This window comes from Zonotrichia leucophrys, chromosome Z (genome assembly GCF_028769735.1).
Source record: "Zonotrichia leucophrys gambelii isolate GWCS_2022_RI chromosome Z, RI_Zleu_2.0, whole genome shotgun sequence".
In the NCBI taxonomy this organism is placed as follows: Eukaryota; Metazoa; Chordata; class Aves; order Passeriformes; family Passerellidae; genus Zonotrichia; species Zonotrichia leucophrys.
Window position 1 is genome coordinate 39,886,424 of NC_088200.1, and position 22,084 is coordinate 39,908,507.

General features: G+C 40.8%; 1 protein-coding gene across 3 annotated transcripts in view; it reads left to right on the plus strand.

Annotated features, from left to right (window-relative positions):
• Nucleotides 1-9,830: 9,830 nt before the first annotated feature.
• Nucleotides 9,831-22,084, plus strand: part of KDM4C (lysine demethylase 4C) — a 243,700-nt gene continuing 231,446 nt past the window's right edge. For 2 of the 3 annotated variants that reach the window (XM_064736290.1, XM_064736292.1), the window contains exons 1-2: nt 9,831-10,153; nt 21,093-21,257. In XM_064736290.1, coding sequence (XP_064592360.1) covers nt 21,114-21,257 — 144 coding nt within the window. In that variant the 5' untranslated portion in view covers nt 9,831-10,153; nt 21,093-21,113. Of the gene's footprint in view, nt 10,154-10,390; nt 10,411-21,092; nt 21,258-22,084 lie in introns of those variants that run through there. The other variant, XM_064736291.1, reaches the window with a different exon arrangement.

Consider the following 22,084-nt stretch of genomic DNA (forward strand, 5'->3'; position numbering starts at 1 on the left):
ACCCCAATTTACCCTTTTCATTTGCAGTTCTGGCATACTTTCATTTGTATGGTTTAATTTTTCAGTGGGATTTAAAAATATGGAACCCCTTATTAATTTTAGAATGGGTCTTTTTATCATACCAACAGAGCAAAACAATTACTAATTGCCCTGAAGGCATATCTCAACTAATTATAAAGGCTAGATCCCGAATCCTCTCCTTTTTGGGGAAGGATTTTTCAGTTATCTTCATATCTCTTCTAATCATTTTGATTGGTTATTTCAGCAATCTGAATGTTTTCAATTTTCTTTAGCAGATTTCAATGGGCCAAATTTCAATTCATTATCCTCAACCTAAGTTATTGCATTCTGTGGAGGCCAGAAAACCAGCCAAGGACAGGCTTGCTGCACACCCCTGGAGAACCAACCCCTAAACCATAACCTCCCTGGTTGTGGTGAGCTAAAAGATTCCCCCCAGAATGCTTTACTTCTGTACGTGTATTCTTTGTACCCCATCGGTCCCTCCACTTTGCTTTGCTCTTGTGCCCTCATCCCATTCATCCCAATGTTCTACCCTGCCCCTCACTATTCCTGTATAAACACCTGTTTCCCCTGCCTGTGTGGTCTCTTCGTCCCTGGACTCCCCTCAAGGCAGAAGCAATAAACGCTCTCTTTGGAATTCCAAGAGGACCCTGTCACCTTCTTCTGCATCACCGGGATCCTAAAAGAGCTAGATCACTGCCCCCAGGACATCCTTCTAAGGATGCTTCTTGGCAAGGACGCGGCACTCTGACCAATGCTCGCCTGCTGCAACAGCATTCTTCTGTTAAATTGATTTAAAAACCCTTGCAAAGCCCTACCCTTCTTATTGTGATTACATTTTTTACAGATGGTTCAAGAAAATCCCAGAAATCTGTGATTACCAGGCAGAATCCAAATACAAAGGAATGGGAATCAGATATTGAACCCATGGAAAGTGGAGCGCCACAAATTGTGGAGCTCTCAGCAGTCATCTGTTTTTTTTCCAAATTTGTGTTTCCTTTTAATTCAGTTACTGATCCTTTTTATGTTACAGGAGTGGTTGGGAGAGTTGAAGCAGTTTTACTTAAAACAGCCTCCAACAATAAGCTATATAATTTACTTAATAAGTAAATGATAAGTTTCAGGGGCATTCCCTCTTGTCACCTGGGGAAGGGGATTTGCCTGTGTGTCCACAGGTGTGGGACTGAAGTGGATACCAGCCAAGAATATCAAACCTCAGTTACAGCCATTTGAGGAGCTCATGGAACCATCAGAAGCTCCAACAGGGGACCTAGTGAAGAACCAAAGAGCAATTCCAGGACAAGACCAGGACTCACCAAGGACTCCTAAAAAGACTGAGGATGACATACTCCTTGCTCACAGTTTCCTTCCTCCAAGTAACACCTGGATAGTCTTGCAACCAAGGCAAAATATATGGGTCACCCTTGCTAACCTCAACAAACAGGAGAGACCATGCGTCTCTCAGTGGCCAGCTCTTTTTCCACCTGTACAATAGGGTTACTTAGGGATGTGTGGCCAATACCAGAGGATACCATCTGTGCTCTGCGGATCTGGGATCATAGCTCTAAAAACTAGAAGTTCAACTCTGTGGATGATTGGGACTACTGGACCAGAAAACTACCACATGCACCAACTGAGCCCCAGGAACTGGAACTATTTGGGTCAGTAAAAATGTACCCTCCCCTAGATCTGCCCCTGTATAAAAGTCCCTGCACAAAAGGGCTCATGGTCTTTTATCCCTGGACTCTCCTTGGTAATAAACCACCTTGGAATCTATAAGATTCCCTCATTCTTGTCTCTGCCTTCAGCACAGTAGAGCCATGCTCTACTGTTGCTCAGATCGCACTGAATCTGGGAACAGCCGCTCCTGGCGCTTTGTTGGGAGCTAGTGGGTGATTCTGGCACTGCGTCAAAATACTTTTCTACTGGATGCATTTCTCTTAAAAAAATTACATCATATTTATGTGTCCTGCAGTTAGGATCACTGATTTTAGTTTTTTCAATTTACCAAAGTCATGTTGGGCATTTTAAATAGAGTCAAGATCATCATCATCCAAGATAAATATACTACTCCACACATGTCAGAAATTTTGCTGTTTTAATCCTTTTCTGATCCCAGCACAGCAGATGCTTTTCTTCAGTGTTTTAAAGCTAGAAGAAAAAAAAAAAGGGAAAAAAGGGGAAAAAAAGTGTGAGGTGACGTTAAGAATATTTTTGGACTTCCTCTGGTGCTCTGATGTTGTAGAGTTTTTTACAGCAATATTAATGGGATGGATAGCCATATCTAAGGACAATAAAGGCTACATCAAATCAAATAATGAGCAAGACCAAAAATGTACTAATCTTCAAGAGTTTCTGGGTTGATACATTCCAAAATCTTTAATGGTTCTGAATTCATGTTCTTCTCAGAACCATGACAGCATTGCTTTGAATTTAACCAATTTTTAAAACATTCCTTTTAAATAAGCATGTAAACTTCCAAGCTGAAAATAAAGGAAACACATTGTGGACTATCAAATGAAAAGTCAAAATTTATTTCAATATTTAGTTACATTAACTCTCAAAATGATGAATTGTTAAAACTTCTAATGTAAGAATTCACAGAATCACAGAATTACTAGGTTGGAAGAGACCTTAAAGATCATCGAGGCCAACCCATGCCCTAATACCTCAACTAAACTATGGCATCAAGTGTCATATCCAGTCTTTCTTTAAACACATCCAGGGACGGTGACTCCACCACAGCCCTGGAGAGCTATTCCAGTACTTTATCACTCTTTCTGTGAAAAACTTTTTCCTAATATCCAACCTATATTTCCCTTGGTGCCGTTTAAGACACTGTCCTCTGGTTCTGTCAGTTGTTCCCTGGAGAGAGACCAACCCCCCCTGACCACAGCCACCTTTCAGGGGGTTGCAGAGAGTGATAAGGGCACCTCTGAGTCTCCTTTTCTCCAGGCTAAACACCCCCAGCTCCCTCAGCCGTTCCTCACAGGGTTTGTGTTCCCAGCCCCTCTCCAGCCTCATTGCCTCCTCTGGATGTGCTCAAGCGTCTCAAGGTCCTTCCCAAACTGAGGGCCCAGAACTGGACACAGCACTCGAGGTGTGGCCTCACCAGTGCTGAGTACAGGGGAGAATGACCTCCCTGCTCCTGCTGGCCGCACTGTTCCTGACACAGGCCAGGATCCCTTTGGCCTTCCTGGCCACCAGGGCACACTGCTGGCTCATGGCCAGTCGGCTGTCCCCAGTGCCCCCAGGTCCCTTTCCAGCCACACTGTCCCCAGCCTGTAACGCTGCAGGGGGTTATTGTGGCCAAAATGCAGAACTCAGCACTTGGATTTATTAATCTCTATCCTATTGGACTCTGCCCATCCATCCAACCATTCCAGGTCTCTGTGTAGAGCTCTCCTACCCTCCAACAGATCAACACACGATCCCAGCTTAGTGTCATCTGCAAACTTACTAATGAAGGACTCAATCCCCTCACCCATGTCATCAGTGAAGATATTGAACACAGCTGGCCCAGCACAGACCCCTGAGGACACCACTGCTGACTGGCCCCAGCTGGATGTGGCATCGTTCCCCTCCACCCTCTGGGCCCGGCCACCCAGCCAGTTCTGAACCCAGCACAGAGTGCTCCTGTCCAAGCCGTGGGCTGCCAGCTTTTCCAGGAGTGTGCTGTGGGAGACGGTGCCAAAGGCTCTGCTGAAGTCCAAACAGAGAACATCCACAGCCTGTCCTGCATCCACCAGGTGGGTCACTTGGTCATAAAAGGAAATCAGGTTGGTCAAAGAAGATTCATACATTTCATGTTCATTATGACTACTGACAAATCACATCTTCTTTACTAAAAGATTCTGCCTATGTAACCTGTAGTCAGCCAAAATTTTTTCTTAACTTTTATGTTAACTTTGTACTCTTTTCCTCTACAAATGCTAACCTTTTATAATCTGCTGTAAGATACTACAATGTAGAACATAAATGAAAATTTTAAGTGTGGAAACTTCCAGCTAGTAAAATTTGCATTCAATTTCCAGTTTCTGAAGAAATTTAAACAGTGCAAGTTATAGATAATAGTACTCTGATGCAATACTTTGGGTTGTATACACTTGGTTACTTTCTTCCTTTATACTTGTTCAGCGACCTGAAGGTAGAGCTATTCCAAATACCTTCCATATTATCACATAAAGGGGTTTTAAAGTCATAAAGACAAAGAATAAACACTGCAAGTGATGGAAGTAATAATTTTTAAACATTTTTTTTTGGTAAAGAAGCTTTCCTAATTTCCATCTATGAACATGGGTGCAGCAGACCGTCCTTGTGCCTGACCCTTCTTTTTAGTCAATTTGTGGCAGAGTCCATATCCATCTTCTTTTGAGTACAAAAAGTTGCCAAAGTAGTTCTTACAAACCAATTTATTTTCATGGTTTCAAATTACTTTGGGGAGTCTTGCAGACTAATCTGGGGTTTCAGCTCTTTCCATAGTATCTTTAAGCCAGTACTTGGTTGCTGCTTCTGCTTCCTCTCTTCTCCTTCATGACTCTTCTTGGGCAGAGACACACACTCTTCAAGACAACAGTGAAACAAACCTCTCATATTCACTTGCTTAGTAAGAAAGGACAGAATATATTTCTGGATGAGGGCTTTACAAAGAGATGTAGAAAATGTAATCATTTTCTCTCAGTTCAGCCCTCAAATCACACAAATGCAGAAAAAGGACAGTAATGATTAAATGTCACTTGTTTTCAGGCTCATATTTATCAGATTCTGTGTGGATTTCACTTTAGAGAAGTTTAATTTTTAGCTTGTTTAGTTTGATTACTGACATAGCCAAGCCTTACTTTCTGCTATTGCTGTCTAAGCATATTAGCTATTTTTTGTAGAAGAAAGACACGTTAACTACTTGGAGATGAGACAAGCGGAAGATAAAGACTGCCACCTATTGTTCCAAAGTAAAGCACAGTTTCTGCATACAGCAAGAGACCATGAACATCCTGAGTTCAGTGCTCCAGCCATCTCTACCACTTTCCCAATACAAATATTTTGGTTCCCCTAACATATTAACTTTTATCTAAGTGGAATCCATTTTGGGTCTATGCCTAATTTATAAATTGAAAGACTTTTCCACATTTCAGTGAATGGCATCAACAAACCAAATTCACAGGAAGTATAAAGTACCTGTGTGAGGTACTTAATGACAAGATGTATTTGCTTTCTTTTCAGTTAAACCTATGTACGTGAATTCTATTATTTATTTACAGTGGAGGCAAGAAAAAGTTCTATTTTTTTTTTGTCCTCTGAATAGTCATCTTCACCTTGTCATTATCATGGAATAGTCTGTTATTCATGTAAAACTACTGAAGCCCATTAAAGTCACACAGGTACTGCAGACAAAATGGACAGACACTGTGAAAATTTTGATTAAAATCATTAAATACAGGTCAGAAAACAGTGTACTGAAAAGAAGACAAATTAGTTGACACAGAGGGGAGACAAGGTGACCTGATTACATATTGTTAATTTTTTATCCCTTTCACACTACAGTACAATTAAGACTCTTGATCATCTGTCCAGTACTACTGGAAGGCAGAACTACATTTTTCATAAATCTAGCAGCAAGAACATGACCAAAAAAAAAAATCTAGTGTCACCAAATAATGAACCTTTGCCTGCTTGGCTGAACTGGCTGGGAGACCAGAATCCAGGACTCAGAGACTTGATGCCTATGTAGACTTGAAATGCACTATTCAAGCACTACAGCCCTGCAGAGACAGTATGGAGTATTTTATCCTGACATTTATTTAAGAAAAAGAGCTGTCAGCTGAAAGAAACATTGTTTCTAATGAAAGTGATTAATGTTAAATACAATAAGGTTCCCTCTATGTTTAAATAAAATGTCAAGAGTACACATAACAGAAATAAATATTTAATGAAATAAACAGAGCCAGGAGACTTCTTCTCCTTTTTAATGCCTTTATTAAAAGCGATCATCTCAGGATTGGGATGCTCGGCAGGGCTGCAGGCCCTGTCGCGTCTCCCAGGGCGACTCAGAGGAGGAGGATATGCGCAGCTCTGTCCACCAGGAGCAAAGCTCGGGTCTCCAGCCCTCGGGGGAGCCTTTAGGGCGTGGTGTCCCCGTCAGATATTAGTGTTCTCAGCCCAGTCGGCCCGGTCTCACCGCCGGGGACGACTCCCGTGGTCAGGGCGAGAGCGACTCCGAAGGTGTTCCGCGTCTCTGCAGGCTCAGCACTCGGCTCCTCACGTCCACACATCACTTCAGTCTTTCAACTCTTATTTGGCTCGTTGTTTTTGGGGTTTTCTCCGTGGGTTTGGGAGTCGGGGTCCCAAAAAGCATTCTGGGCTTTGGAGTCACTTTGCATAACCCCCCCTCAGGTCTCTTCTCCTCGCTGTTCGGGAAGGTCTCCACCCGTTACTGTCTCGGAGAAGGGCCATTACCTCGCCCCAGCCAGGGCTTTTACTAATACAAAAACAACCATTAACAACAACGATCCGTAATTACCATAACACAGGCAGCAGCCCAGCAGTAGTGGTAACAGAAAAAAATCAACTGAATTTTTGTCCATAACATTTAATGTGAATCCTCAACTTGGAAGTTATCTAGTCTAGTCTTTGTAAGAGGTGCATTGGTATTCTGGGAATTTCTACATAAATCAAAAAGGTTCTGAGACAGAGAACTCAAAATACTTTACATCTGGATAGAATGACATTATTGGAAGAAGGACAGCTGCCAACTGTATCCTTGGATAAACTTACTCCCTATTTGTCCTGCTAGTGTGTTTACAGGTCATAATTCCCAGTTAAAATGTGCCTATCTTTATCTTCTTGTCACGGAAATGTTTAACTGCTACAGAGTTCCATGAATGAAATCTGGATGAATTAATTTTCAGAACATTAAGAGTTAGAAGCTTACATATTGCATTCAATATTTTAAAAACATGATGAAAAAGATGCAAAACTGACAGAAGATATCCAGTTAAAAAAAAAAAAAAAGAACTTTCTTCTGTTATATAACTTTACCAAACTACATACTCTTAATGAAATACACAGGCCACAAAAATTTTCAGTGACTATTGAGAAGAAGGATGTGTGCTAATGTTTTTACAAATAATGTGATTAGTGAAGGTATGGGTATTAATGTCTTTGGGATGGGGCTTAATGTCTGTACTAAGTTTGGGCAACCGGTTATTGCAGAGCCCAAACAAGGGTCTGCACAAGCCTGAACTTCTGAACTTAGGGGTGAAATAATAGGTACAAGGGGGGAATATGTGGCAGGTGATTTTGGAGGGAAATATGTGGTAGGTGGTTCAGGAAAGTTGTACCTTCCTAGTACCTCAGCCAATGGGGAAATGAAGAGAACATGTGGCAGTGTGTTTAGGATAAAAGGAGGCTGTGCTCTCTGAAACCCTGAGAGAGAAAACCCTGTGGGTGTGTGCCTCAGAGGACCTTCTCACTTTATTTGAATAAAGCTGAAGGACTCCTCTGTCTCCTTTTTGGACATAACCCTCTGACATTTGTGAATATTTCTCATACTATTACATTTAAACAGCCAATACTCACACTGCAATTTATAACTCAATGCAGAGTAACAGAAGTTGCAGCAATCCCCACACTCTAGATAACTGTATCAGGAGCAGGGCAAAATCTGTCCCACTGGCATCAGCTTCTCTGCTTTGGGCCAGCAGTGCTTTGTTTCTGGTATTTGCTGCCATCTCATGTGTTTCAAGAAGTATTGCAGTGGGATTTTAGAAGCCAGCATTCTGTACATCTGAAATAATTTTAGATAGCTATGTGACTGCAATACATTCTGAAACAATATTTTAGTGTTTCTGCTAGGTGATATGGAAATGATCTACATTTAAATCCAAAATAAAATATTCTGCTACAATTTGGGTGAAATAGCATGCTGTGACCAGTTTTCAACTCTCAGTACAGTGAAGGACATTGACATGCTTCCAGACTTTCAGCAAAAGGCCACAAAGTTGTCAGGGAGTGGAGAATATGAGGAGCAACTTAGGGAGCTACGTTTGTTCAGCCTTAAAAGGATGAGACCTCAGGACAACCTTATTGCTGTCCACCATAAGCCAGTGGGTAGCACAGAAAAGATGCATGAGAAACATCCTCTCATTTCTAAAATTTTCAAGGCTTATTAAACCTTTACAAATACAACAAAGAACTGAAGAGGGAAAAAGAGCAGAGCTCTGTAAGCATATGACCAACAACCACGTGCTCATCTACAAAATGGCGGCTCTGCTCTTTATACCCCTGCTGGTGCATCAGGCAACACTGGCCCCGCCCAAAGCTGTCAGTCAACTTCTTCTTCGCCGCCCATTGGTGGACACTTCATCCTTGCTACTTGATTGGAGGCCAGGTGTTGTCACCTATAAATATGTCCCGCCTCCCTATAACAAGCCTGCCGAATAGCCGAAGTTGTCTGATGACAGCAATGCAGAGGGGGGAAGGCAACTCTGGGGAGAACAGTGGACGTCCAAACTACAAACAACGACCTCTGTGGAACTTCTCTTAATATACACAAAATATTAACCTCTTAACTGGGAGAGCCAATCATCATATTACCCATCTACAACAGATGGAGCTTCCTTGGAAAAACACAGTGATCAGACATTTTAGGCACTGCTAGACATAGTAGTGCCCTACAGAGATATTCAGAGATAGAGCTGCACAAATTTTGTTTGTGCATAATACTGTGTTCAAATGAAAAAATAACAGCAAAATTACAGCAGTAGGTATGCTCCCCTCAAAAAGAAAAAACCCAAAAACAAAACAAAAAAAAAAGCCCAGAAAGTCCTATATTTTCAGGCTTCTTCAGTACTAAAAAATGTCATTGACTCTCAAAGATAAATGTAACTATAACTTCTTTTAACATAATAGGTAAATTTGAGGAAGGACTCAAGTGGTATTGTCCTTCAGTCATATTCTGGTTGTTTTTCATTACTTTCTAGAACACAGCAAGCAGAAGCAAAATAAAAGATTAACACAGATTACTGATGAGTAAGAAAAGTCAAAGCATATCACACAGTGATTAAACCACAGTCTGATTCATTTTAGCAGCATCTGAAACAGTCAAAATTATACCGCGCCATGGCACTTCAGAACGGAAAGACACTGCATTGATCACTATGGGCCTTTGCCACCTTGCAAACAAAATTACATTTGTACAGCAGTACTGATTGATAGGGGACACTATGGCATACAGATTGATTAGTGCAACCATGTCGACCTTGCATCTTGCTCTGAGAGATCCACTATTCCTACAGACCTGAAAGGTCCTGCCAATTCGCCTAAGTGTAGAGGGATTTCTTCACAAGAAGGGTTATTAGTGGAAGGTGATGGAGTCACCGCCCCCGGAGGTGATTAAGAAAACATCTGGCACTCAGTGCCACGCTCTGGCTGACTTGGTGGTGTTCGGTGATAGGTTAGACTCGACGGCCTCAAAAAGTTTTCTCCAAACTGTGATTCTCTAACAGACCGACTACGCTCTAAGCTTTGCGCTGGCATATTCCCCGGGTGCGTCCGGCTGGGCGCATCGGCTGCTCACGGGCCGGGCCCAGAGAAGCGGGCAGGCCCTTTCCGGCCGCAGGAGCGGTGGATCCGCCCGGGAAGGCTGCCAGAAGGCTGCCAGGCTGCCCTGACCCGCGGTACCCGCTCCGCCTTCCCACAGCGCCGCTGCCCCGCCCGGAAGCGCCGCCCCCCGCTCCCGGCACGTTACGCGCCGGGCGCCGCTCCCTGGGTCACGTGCGCTGCCCCCTGCGAGCGCGCGTGCGCATCCAGCAGCTGTCATCCGAAATCCGGGAGCGAGGTGCCTGCCGTGCGGGCAGGGCAGCGGCAGCCTCGAGGGAACGGGGGACCCGGCGGCGGCAGGGAACAGGCCTGTCCCGTCCCTGTCCCTGTCCCTGTCCCTGTCCCTGTCCCTGTCCCTGCCCCTGCCCCTGCCGTGCTCTGCCCTGCCCGGTCCCGTCCTGTCCCCTCCCGTCCCACGCCGCCCCGCCCCTCATCCCTTCCTCCGGCCGCGCCTGCCCGCTGGAGCCTCTCCTGGACAGGTGCGGAGGCAGCGCCGAGCTGGCCCAGGCGGCGGCCGCGGGTGTGCGGCGCGGAGGTATGGGGCTGGGGGCGAGCGGGGGAGGCGGCGGGGCGGCCGAAGTGCGTCGGGCCAGGTCGGAGCGGGGGTGCGCGGCGGGTCCCGGCGGCGGGGCATCGCCGGGCGGGCCCGGTTCCGGGGCGCGGGGCGGAGCGGCCGAAGTGCCGCCGGGCAGCTCCCGCAGGCGCCACGGGCCCCGCCGCAGCCACCGCGCCGGTAGCGGATGCGTGCGGCGGCTCCGCGCTACGGACGAGAGGGTGGCGGCTGCGACCGAGGTGGGGAAGCGAAACCGGCAGCAGTGGGAAAAGTGGATCTGGCGTTCCTGCTCGCTGCCGGCTGTTCTGGGTCGGGACTGCCGTGGGAGCTCTCCGGGAGGTCGGGCGGGTTCTCCGCGTGGTCGAAGTGCGTGGACGGAGTGAAACAGACCTTTTTCTCTCATGTCTGTCAGGGATTTGATGAAATTGTTGCGGGCTTTCCAGGTAGTCTCTTTTTGGTGCAGCTCGTTCGTTCCTGCATGTAGCTAAGACTTCAGGATTGTGTCCTGAGTGAAGAACCGAATTAAGCGCCTGTTCCACATCTGTCCGTGGTTGTAAAACGCTTTCGAAGCTGGTTTTGGGGTCAGATCTCTCTGTCATGGTACTAGTCTTCTCTTGATGAGGTTACTCTCCTCTGATTTTAGCTGAGAAAGTGAGTGGGAAGTGTGTGCGAAATATTATTTCTCGTATGTTAGCTATATTAGGAAAAATACTCGTGTGTCCGTGTGTTGTTTAAAAAAATTATACTACCTCAGAGAATAAATGGCATTTATATTTTACTTTTTGAAGTGCAGCTTTATGATTCTTTGCTGAGAATTACCAACTATAGGAACTGAAGTTACTATTTAGTGGCTACTAAACCAGCACCTTTTAAGCGGAATCACTTTTTCCACGAGAAAGAAACTTAGTGACACCTAATGCCATGGGGGTTTTTTTGTGTCTATGGGATAAAATTGGCCTTGGGCTTTATCTTTATTTTTGCTTGTAGTGTCATAAGTACCTGGTGTCATTGCTTCACAGAAATATTTTCCAAACATGAGAAGATGGAAAACACAAACATGATTCCTGCTTCAGTAGTTGAAATAAGAGTAAGTTGAACTACTGACCCTCATGCTGGTTTTTTTCTCCAGCTTAGGTTTGGAGTAGTGTTGGTGTTAGCATTTTCCTTTCTAGGGATTGACCCAGGAGACAATATGTATCACTCAGATATGTGGACATAGTTAAATAGCTGTTGGATCAGAGCTGGAATAAAGTATATGAGAGAAAAGTCTTCGGTCAGTGCTTGTTTTAAAAAAACCTAATCTGATTTTGTCTCTGATGTCTTCTTTTTTTTTAATGACAAATACCATAAAATAGGGAAAAAAAATCAAATCCTGTAATTTTACTCTTTAATTATTGCTGAGTATTGCTTGGAGTATTTTGTATCTCTTGAGCTAATTTCTAAACAAATCAAATAAATAGTTCTGCACTAAATCTGAGTGCACAATCAGTGTTGCATTCAAATAATAAAATTATGTTGTCAACTGCTCATTATTAGAATATTCCTCAACTAATATTAGCAAACATAGTAATTTTTTAAAAATGCAATTTTATGCTTAACTGTATTATAAAATATTGGGTCAAATAGGTTATAGATTAAGGGCTTTCTGGGTTTAAACAGCTCTTAGTTGGTCTAATTCTTAGTTCTGCAGGTAATTCACTTCGATATTCAATTTTTTTCTTAGTTTTCTTTTAGTGAGATATATTTCATCAGCATTATGCTGAACAGAATGTGAATAGGGTTGTGGTGCTATTAAAGGTGGTATTTCCATCCTACCAACTCCAATATAAATTAAAAAAGCCTCACTGTAACAGCTTTTGAAACAAGAATTCAGTATAAATGGAGCTTCAAAGGGAAGATGTATTACCTGTTAATATAAGGTATTTGCAAGATCTCTGAATGATCACAGGGATGGTTCAAAAAGTGGAACTAGTCTTTGAATTACAAAATCCTTTATGAGGATGGAAGTGCTCACACTGAAGGTGAACTTTTTTAGTAGTGCAGAAATGCAGTTTCAGGTGTTCCATAAGTAAGCAGGTTTAGAGAGAGAAGTCCATCTTTCTGTTTCTCAGGTTATAGAACCTCATTTATGTGTTTGGTGTTTTTTGTTTTGTCTTTTTTTTCCCCCTTTCATGCTGTCCATATTCAGCTTCTAATAAAGGATTTGCTATATAGTGGTTCCTTGTGAAAATTATTATCACAGTTGCTGTAGCATATCCCTGAAAAAGAGATATATGTTTTGATTTTAAAGACTTGTGAAGTCATAGAATGTCCTGAGTTGGAAGGTACACACAAGGACACCTGAGTTAATCTCCTGGTTCTGCACACAACCTATAAGGGCTATAAGAGCTGTAAGGGTATCTTTCAGGAGGAGACTTGTTAGAGGAGTTAATTAAATGCCATATAGGCAGAAATGACAGACCTACTAAAACTGTGCTTTAAAAAGTGCTTAATTGGGAAGGAGTTCACATCTATCCCTAGCAATATTATAGGCTGCATTAGCTATGAATATTTTTCTGAAATTTTAGGTACTTGTAAATTAGCTTTTTGAAAACAGAGTTAGGCCAAACCACTGTCTGGACTTTTTAAGGACTACACCCAAGTTTGAAAATGTTACACCATTGTGTGAGTTGATGGTTTACTTGCATCTTAAATAGTGCTTTCAGCTTGGATATTCTTTTCCCTTGATTAAAAGTAATTTACTGGAACGGTAGAGATCCAGATGATCAGAAATATGGAATGGATTTTCTGTGGTGAGACTGGAAGTTTTCAGCTTAGGAGAAAGAGTGTGAGACCATGGTGAAGATCTGTAAGACCTTTATGGTCTGAAGGTAGATAAGAGCAGTTAGATAGTTACTCTCAGAATGCACATGAGCTATGAGATGAAACTAAAATGTGAAATATTCAACATACACAGAGGAAGGTATAGCACTTAGCATGTTGTTGATTGTAGAATGTGTCATCGTGAAATGTTTTGGATATTAAAGGTTTACAAAACTTCAAAATCATGGGGAAAAAATCATCACACTTTGCAAAATGTAGTAATATCCTCTTTGTTTAAGTATTCCTTGGTATATACGTTGCTGAAGAATGAGATGGTATTCTGAAAACATGTATTATAATCTACCCCAACGCTTACGTATATCTAGATACCTGCTGTTAGCAATCGTGAAGGTGTGGAGACTAGTTAGGTTCTTGATAACTTGCTTTTGCCATTGCTGGAGACTGTTACGTGCTGCTTTTATTTAGGACTATGGATTTCATACCTGTGTTTGAATAATAAAAAGTAGAAACTCTTGAGTCACGGGTAGCAGATAAAAATGAGAAAAATACTTTTTCTGTATTTTTTTTCCCTTGCCCTTTGTCCCAGATCACTTATTTCAAGATGTTTTTCATGCTATGAGCCTGGTGTGGGAGAAGAATATCTAGGAATCAATTCAGGTCGTTTCTCTGTTCAAAATTTATGGGCTCAAGTTAAACCAATTTATAATTTTGAAACATTGTTGCTGTAGGGTAGTACCAGACATAGAAATTTAAGCTTGTAATGAAGCTTGCAAACTATTCAGATCTTTGTGGTAAAATAGAGGTGGTTTCAGGATCTTCAGAATATGGTTGTCTACCCAGATTCTTGGTTTCATAAGTTTGTAGAATCTATTAAAACCTTCAATACTCCTAACATTTATAAACTTGAGTCTTTCTGATGATGGCGAATATCTGAGGAATTCATACCTAACCATGAGATTTGGCCTCATATCACAAATACAAAGCATTATGTTCCATGTATTTATTTTCACTGTTAATACAGTCAAATAACCTAAGTAACAAATTTGGAATTCCTGATGGATAGGATCTCTTTTGAAGCCGGAAACATAAAGTAGGCAGACATAATTGCTTGCACATTTACCATTATTAAAGGAACAATTCAAACATAAGTATGCAAACCCAAATTACACTGAGGATTAACTATTTGCATGCCCAGTAACAGTTGAACATGCAAACTGTGCTTTTGTGTTTCCAGTTGCCCGAAAGTGCGCCAATGCAATATTTTTGGATTTTTGAATTTGCTTTGCTGAACAGTACAAGGGGTTGGATGGTACCTGCTTACAGAATGCTAACAACTTCTTAAAACTGATTAATCTACTCACAGAGTTTTTACTTTTAAGTAAAATTGCTGCTGAAACTAATATAGATTAAGGCACAATTTTCTACTACTTCTTTCCTTTCCTGCTTATGCAGAGCTGGTGGTTCAAACATGATTATTTTGCAAAACAGCCTCAAAAAAAAAAAAAAAAAAAAGCTGGGCCTTCCTGTACATGCCTTTCTCTCTTTCTCTGGACGAGTTTGTTTCCTTATTGTTGTCTACTGAAAAAAAGTTCCCAGGATGAATTCTTGTCAAATATTTGTTGACCTATATTTAGTGTGGGTGAAAATTTGGAAGAAAAGTTAAAAAATGTGTGTTTTAATTTATCTGTGAGAAATGATGATGTTAAGAGATTTGATTTTTTCCCATCTTCCTTCATGGAAGGAATCCTTCCTTCCTTTTTTCTTCTGCTGGAGTTTGTTTTATGTAATTTGTTTAATTTTGATAGTAGAGTAAAGCTTGTGTACATTGCAATTTTATTTATTAGAACACAGAGATTAAAATAATCTTATCTTTCAAAATATGAACACATTTATTTTATGATGCAGTGGCCTATAGCTATTTCTTGCTTTTCCATGTTAGCTGATAGTTTTGTGAATAGCAGAGTAGATGTATTAGTCTGTGCTTTTTCGTTTTTTTCAACAGTGCTTTCAGTAGAGGGGACTGCCCTAAGCAGGCAGTCAAGAGATGCATCTTAGGAAGAGCTATTTTGTAAAGTCTTTTGTAGTCTGGAGCCAGAAAGTTTGGATTCCCCACTGATGGTGAGTGGACTTCACAGTACTGGTTAGTTTATTTTAGACTAGAAGCAAAAAGAAGTGTATAGCCTTCAGAGCATAATATTAAGGTGGAGAGAGACTATTGTAATACTAAAAGTTGGTTTGATGTAGTGAAGGCTACAGGTTTTTGTGCCTTTTAACTAACTGCAAATTAACACATGCTGTTTTTCTAGTATGTGGACATTACAAAGAAGCAGTTCAATGTTTTGGCAGTGCAGGCTGGAAATTGTAGCTGCTTCTCTATCCTTTTCTTAGGATACAGAAGAAACAATTACGTAGATTTTGCAATTACCAAAAAACATGTGGACTAAAATGTGTTATCAAGCATGTAATGTACATTTCTCTTCTTCAATATAAGGTTTCTTATGTCTGTACAAGCCATGCACTTTAGATTTTGCAGGATTTGTTTAAAAAGCACTTTGCCTGTCATCATAACCAGTGAAATATGTTTGCATCTTGGATTATGTAAACCATTGTAGCATTAATGAGATTTCATCTTGCTCTATGTGAGCTTTTCTAGTGTTGAACTCTGGCATTTTTAGTTCATCAGATTTCTTGGGCTACATACTGGCATAGATGTGGATGATTGAACTTTGCTGACCTCATGTTTTCACTTCTGCAGTATTAAGACTAATGTAGCATTAATGTTCTCCTAGCTGATGATTTGAGGGTTTTAACAGCGCCTTGCAATGGCTATAAACTTTTCAAAAGAAGGATCAGGTTCTTGAACCTAGTTCCTGGCTAGATAACTTAGCTGTTTAGCTGACAACTTTGGACAAACTACATGCTTGTATTTTATTTACATTCTGAGTTGTTTAATCAGACATTTTTAAGACATAGGCAGACTACTTGGTCAATAAGAAATTGAAGGTTTATGGACAGGCTGTGGAGTTTATTGGATCAGGTTCATAGCTCGGGCTTGTTTGGCTAAAGCTTTCCCATGATTAGCTAAAAAGCTTCTTTCAATGTTATGTAAAGTACTAATGCACGATAATTTGAGTGAGGTTTGTTCACATTTTTTCACATTACCCTTTGTTTTTCTAGGTAATTATGGGCATCTTTTTCAGCATGCAGTACTGTCATGCAAGGGGACAGAAAATGTCTGATTACAATGCTGATATGAGGGACTTAGAATAACTGTAAAATTTCCCTATATACATATTACTCTTCTCTCTATTTCATAAAGTACATCCTGGGCATGTTTGCCTTGTTTTTATAACTTTGTATTTACTAATAATTTGACATTTTCATTGTGTAGTAGTCAATAAAAGCTCTGGAAGTTTTATTTCTTAGATTGCACAGCTTATCACAAAATAAGTAGTTACATATACACCTAAGTGCAATAGTTAAGTCAGCAATAGTATGATTGCAGTGCAGATTTTGTGTTAGAATGGTCTCCTAGTAATTGTGATTTTGTCTGCCTCTGAAGCCTCTTAACTATGACACTGGAGTATATATTATGCTCTCTTGTCCTAATGATTTGGCTAGGGTATAACTGAGTTTTTGTGTGTGAGAAAAATACCAAAAGTAGGCATTGTTTGGAGAAAGAATGTAGGACTCCGGAGTTCCATAAAGTCCTTGAAAGAATTGCATGTTGCGTTAGAAGTTAATAGAATTGAATTGGAAGGCCAACATTTTCTGATTAGTTTGTAGCAGTGTTATTTTTTGTGTTAAATTTAGACATTGTAACTCAGTACTTACCTCTTGCCTACTGTTTCAGATTGGTGTTTGTAATGAAGAAATGCAATAATGAAATTGTAAAACAGATTTAAGAAGTTACAACTGATAGATCATAGTTATAAAGAAGAGATGAGTTACTAAGAAACCATAAAATTAGTGGAAACATCTAATGAACTTCTAGCATAGCAAATTCTTCATGGCCTTTATGATCTTTGTGCCGCCTGATTGAAAGATGTTATATGGTTGAATATTCTTAAGCAGTTCTTGCAAACATTGTGCTTTACTCAGTAAGATAATGAGAAGGTGTTTTTAACTGAGGAAGAAGGTTACACAAGAACATGGATTGAAGTTTATTTCTACTGAAAGTAACACAGCTGTCTGGTCTGTATGCTCATTGTTTAGGGGCCTGGACCCTAAGATAGATGGAAGATGGTAGAAATAATATCTGTGAAGGGCAGGATTTGTTTTTTTTACACTGCAATGAAGCTGGGCAAAAATTCGGCATTTCTAATGCTCTACACATGTGTTCATAATTAGTTGAAATTTATTAATTCTGCTTGTGATACAGATTGAGGTTCCTTACAGTGCAATATGTTACATGCTTGAGTGTGTACTTAGATAGAGAGAAAAGGGAATAATCTTGTGAGTATCTTCAGAAACAGGATTTTAAGAGTCCGGTAGCCAGGCAAGAATGCTGAGGTGTGATTGTGACAGCGTGAGTTATTCCTAGTTTATTAGCTCAATTACCAACCCTTAAATTAACTGAATTTCTTCATTGCGTCAAAGCGCCAGGATATATTCAGTTGATTTGGTATGTGACTGCTTCTAGAGCAGCTTATCATTAAAACTGGCGTATTTTGGTGAGAGGTTTTGGTTAAGAGAAATTTTTATCATGGTAATTTATGCAACGATAACTTTGTTATTATGGCATAAATTGTTATGCCTGGTGCTTGAAATCAGACATTGGCAAAAATAATCCTGCAGCTTTTCTCATGGCTGAACCACTTAGATATCGATTTTTTTGTCTCATTACCCTTTTGCATAAGGAATATATGAAATATTTCAAACTTTTACCCTTTCACATTAAAAAAATTAATTCCAAAAAAGAGAGAGCTTGAAGACTATAGTAATGAATACAGGCACTGTGATTTCTTATGCTCTTCACCCACAGAGAAAATGAGGATTAAATGGCTGGTAAGAGGTTTCCTTTTGACACTGACTTTCTATATATATAATTTAATTTCATGTGTTTACATAGTAACTGCAAGTTAATTGGTAAATCAAGTTATGCTTTTGGAAGTGTGTTTCATCTGTGATGGGAAAGGGAAAGGTGATGTCGGTGACGTGATACTGTGTGCTCGTATGAGTTGGCAGAATTAATACTAACTTGTGTGTTTATCTGATAGGGGCTGTGTTTGGGATTCAGTATGAGAATAATGCTGATAACACACTGATGTTTTGGTTGTTGCCAGATAGTGCTTAATCTTAATCAGGGACTTTTCAGTGTTTTGCATTCTTCCAGTAAGGAGATGCACAAAAACCCTTGAGGGAGATGACCCAGACTAGCTGAAGGGCTGTTCAATGCTGCCAAATGGCATGCCCAGGATATAACATGGATGAGTTACCTAGAAGGGTGGCTGATGACAGTTTGTATTATCTATCACCTGGGCTTTTTTATATCTCTCTCTCTCTCTCTATGATAATAATAAATAAAAATAATTTTTACTTAGTTTTAATAATTAAGCTGTTCTTAACTCGTGAATTTTTACTTTTTCACTGATTCTCCTTCCAATCTCATTATGGATGGGGGAAATGCGATCAGCTGTGTGGTATTTAATTGCCAGTTTGACATGAAGGGTTGGGGTAACCACAGATCTGATCAGAGCATGTCGGAAGAAATTACCAAAAAGCAGTTTTTTGTAAGGTTGGTGAAGAATTTTGTGAATGGCTGATGGCACATGGTGATTTATACTTGGGAATTGCAGCACCTTCTGATCCGAAGGTAATGTTTATCTGTCACTTGCCTAAAGTTCAGTCCTTTCATGAGTACTGTATCCTGGTAAATGAAATGGAAATAACTTTTGCTTTTAGTCAGTCTTAATGTAGAAATGGAAATCAGAGGAAATGCTGATTTTATGTGTATATCTTTCTTGCTTTTTTTCTCTGTTGAAGTTTTCAAAGAATGAGCAGGAATATAGTCCTGTTGTTAAACTGCTGATAGTGAGAGCTAGAAAATCCAAGTGCTCTTCCTCTGTATTCGCAGTGTGAGTGGGAAGTGAATAATTGGTTGTCATGGTTTAATGTAGTTTAGTTCTTAGTTAAGGAAAAAAAAAATTCATCAGCTATGGAAGTGATTCCCTGTAAGGACCTTAGGAGCTTCCTTTGGACCTGGCAGAACCAATCAGCTGGCTAGTTTTGAATATTGACACCCCGTTAAACCACTTAAGAGAGCTCAATATGCCTTTGTGAAATCACACTTAAAGATGAGCAAGCCCTGGGAAAAACTCTCTTGCTTCCGGCCTTCGAACAGGTTACTGGACGCTGGCCGGGCCGGGCCCTGCTCTGCTGTGGGGCCCATGCGGCCTGGCCGGGCCGGGCCCTGCTCTGCTGCAGCGCTGGCCTGGTTGGCACCTGCGCATGGCCAGGTTGGCCCACAGCATGGCTTGGCTGAGATTCTGCTACTACTGCTGAGTTCCAACCATGACTGGTGGGCCAGGCCCGCTCTGCTCAGCTTCAGGTGGAGCCCAGCTAGTCTCTGCTCCAGCCATGAGCTGCCCAGCCATCCTTCTGGCACTGCAGAAAATCATGCAGCTGAGAACAGAGGTGGCTGTGCAGCCCTGTGCAGAAAAGCAGCCCCACAGCTGTAATTGAATGTGGCAGGGGCCAGGAAACAGCCATGCCGCCAGAATGGCTGCTGCCTGGCAGAGGTCACATAACCAACTATTATAGGCCAGGGCGAGATATTAACTGTTTTAGTGCACAGATTGAACTTGAAGGCATCAATCTTCTCCCAAGTGAGAGAAAAAGGAAAGGGTGAAGACCCGTAAAGAAAATAACAAGGAGTCACCAAGGTCAGTGAAGAAGGAGTCAAATCCCATGTGGGAGGAGAATGAGGAGATGCCTTAGTCTTGGGCTGAAATTCTCTTGTAAGGCTATGGTGAAATTATAATTGATAAAACAGACTTTTTTTCCCTGTAACTCATGGAATGCATTTGGGAGGATGTAGCGTTCTAACTACAGCTATGAGCAGGAGCACCAGTGTTGAATCAAGCAGATGTTGAAGTAGCTGTGATCTAATGAGGAGCTTGAACAGAGATATGAGAGAAATGAGAAACCTCACCCCAGGGATGAGAGAAGAAAACCTCTGTTCCTTGAGATAAAAGAACTTTTGGTTCTATACTAGAACAGCTTATGCTTAAAATTGCACCCCAGTAAACTGAGGAGACCCATGGTGGTAGTTGTGGGAAGACTACCAAACCATGGGAAGAACTTCATGATTGTGGATTTCTGGGTGGCTACAATTCATGAAAATTAAAAGCATGAGAGAACTATTTCTTGTGGAAAAGTCTCCATGGCATGGCAGGAGAGACTTCTCTCCCTGAATGAACTGAAGAAAGATTATTTTAAAAGTGGTAAACTGACTGAAAATACCAGATTTGTCTCTTTATGTTGTAAGCAGGAAAAGAAAGAAGAGTTGGGGGAAGGAGAAGTGTTCTGAAGGTTTTTTCTAATTTCTTACTATTATTTCCTTTAGGTCTGTTAATAAAGTTTTCTCTATACCCATTAAAGTTTTGAGCCTGCTTTGCTCTCCTCCTAATCCTTATCTTGCAGCAAAAAATGAATAAATTATTCTAATGGGTGCTCTGGCATTTGGCTACTGCTAGACAGTACATTGTTTTTCTCCATTTACTGAATGGAAATAGTGATATTTTATTAAACATGTAGCTTTGTTATTCTGGGTTATGCCTGTGTAATGTAACTCTCTAGACAGAGAATGTGCAGATGGATCTACACAGGAAGATCCTAGATTAACTTGGAAACATGCTGTAGAAGCAGAGGTATGGACTGAACTGTGTGCTTGTCATTTACAATAGTGTTTGTGCTGGCTAAAGGCTGAGTATTCTCAAAGGAGTAAGGATAAAACATAAGCATTTCTTTTGTGCCTTTTATATTAGCCTGGGCAGATAATTGTAGATAATTTTTTTTCTGTTTGAAACCATGTATGTTGAATGTCAGAATTGGTTTTACAGATTATTCTCAACAGTGTATGATTTTTTTTTAACAGGTAGATTGAAATTGAACCAGAATGGCTGCTGTTACCTCAGATAGTCCTCCAAACCCAAGCTGCAAAATCATGACTTTTAGGCCTTCGATGGATGAATTCAGGGAATTCAACAAATACTTAGCACACATGGAATCACAAGGTGCTCATAGGGCTGGAGTTGCAAAGGTAAGCATGTATAACAAAGAAGAAAAATGCTCCTAATACCTGATCTCCCAATACTTGTATTTTGCTGATTACAAACTTGACCTTTTTATTTTTTTTTTCAATTTATTTTCAAGGAGTAGTTAATGATTTTTACTATTTTAAGAAAGAGCCTTTCAGTGTCTGATATTTCATGCAGACTAATGAAGGTGTTGTGTAGTGTTTTTTCTCTGACTGAAAATTGTTTACAAGTTTACTATAGCAAAAAAGGATCTCTTTCTAAGTGGATTCAAACTATATTTGGTCAAATCAGAACAAAGCAGGGAGTTGATAGTATAAATGATAGTCCTGATATACCAGGTGTTGAACTTGATGTTTTAGGGTTGTGTAAAGCTTTCCTGGAGCAAATAATCCCACTTCATTATGGCGAACATAAAGATGGTAAGGCAGTGTTTGAATGGAAATAGTTTTCTTGTTCTTGTTAGTGAGAACTTCAGGCACACTAACTGCGGCTGTATTGCTCTTTGAACAATGGCACATCCAGGACCTTAGTGCAGGAGTTCCTCCCCTATCAGAGAGGGATTGTCAGAGGTTCAGTCTGACATAATTTAGTGATGCATCATATAATTGTTTATGCTGTGTCTGTTTTGCCGCTTTTCAAATGAGCAGAAACCAGTGCAAATCTAGAATTACCAGCTTAGTTATTTTAAGTACTCTGTGGGAGCAGCTATCTCACATCACTGGGTTTTGAAGCTAATGTTGCACGGTCAAGACATTTAGAATCTGAGTGAAGAGGAACAAAACTTGAAATCCTTGGTTTTCCCCCCTGCCTGTTCCTGCCTCTTGCTTCC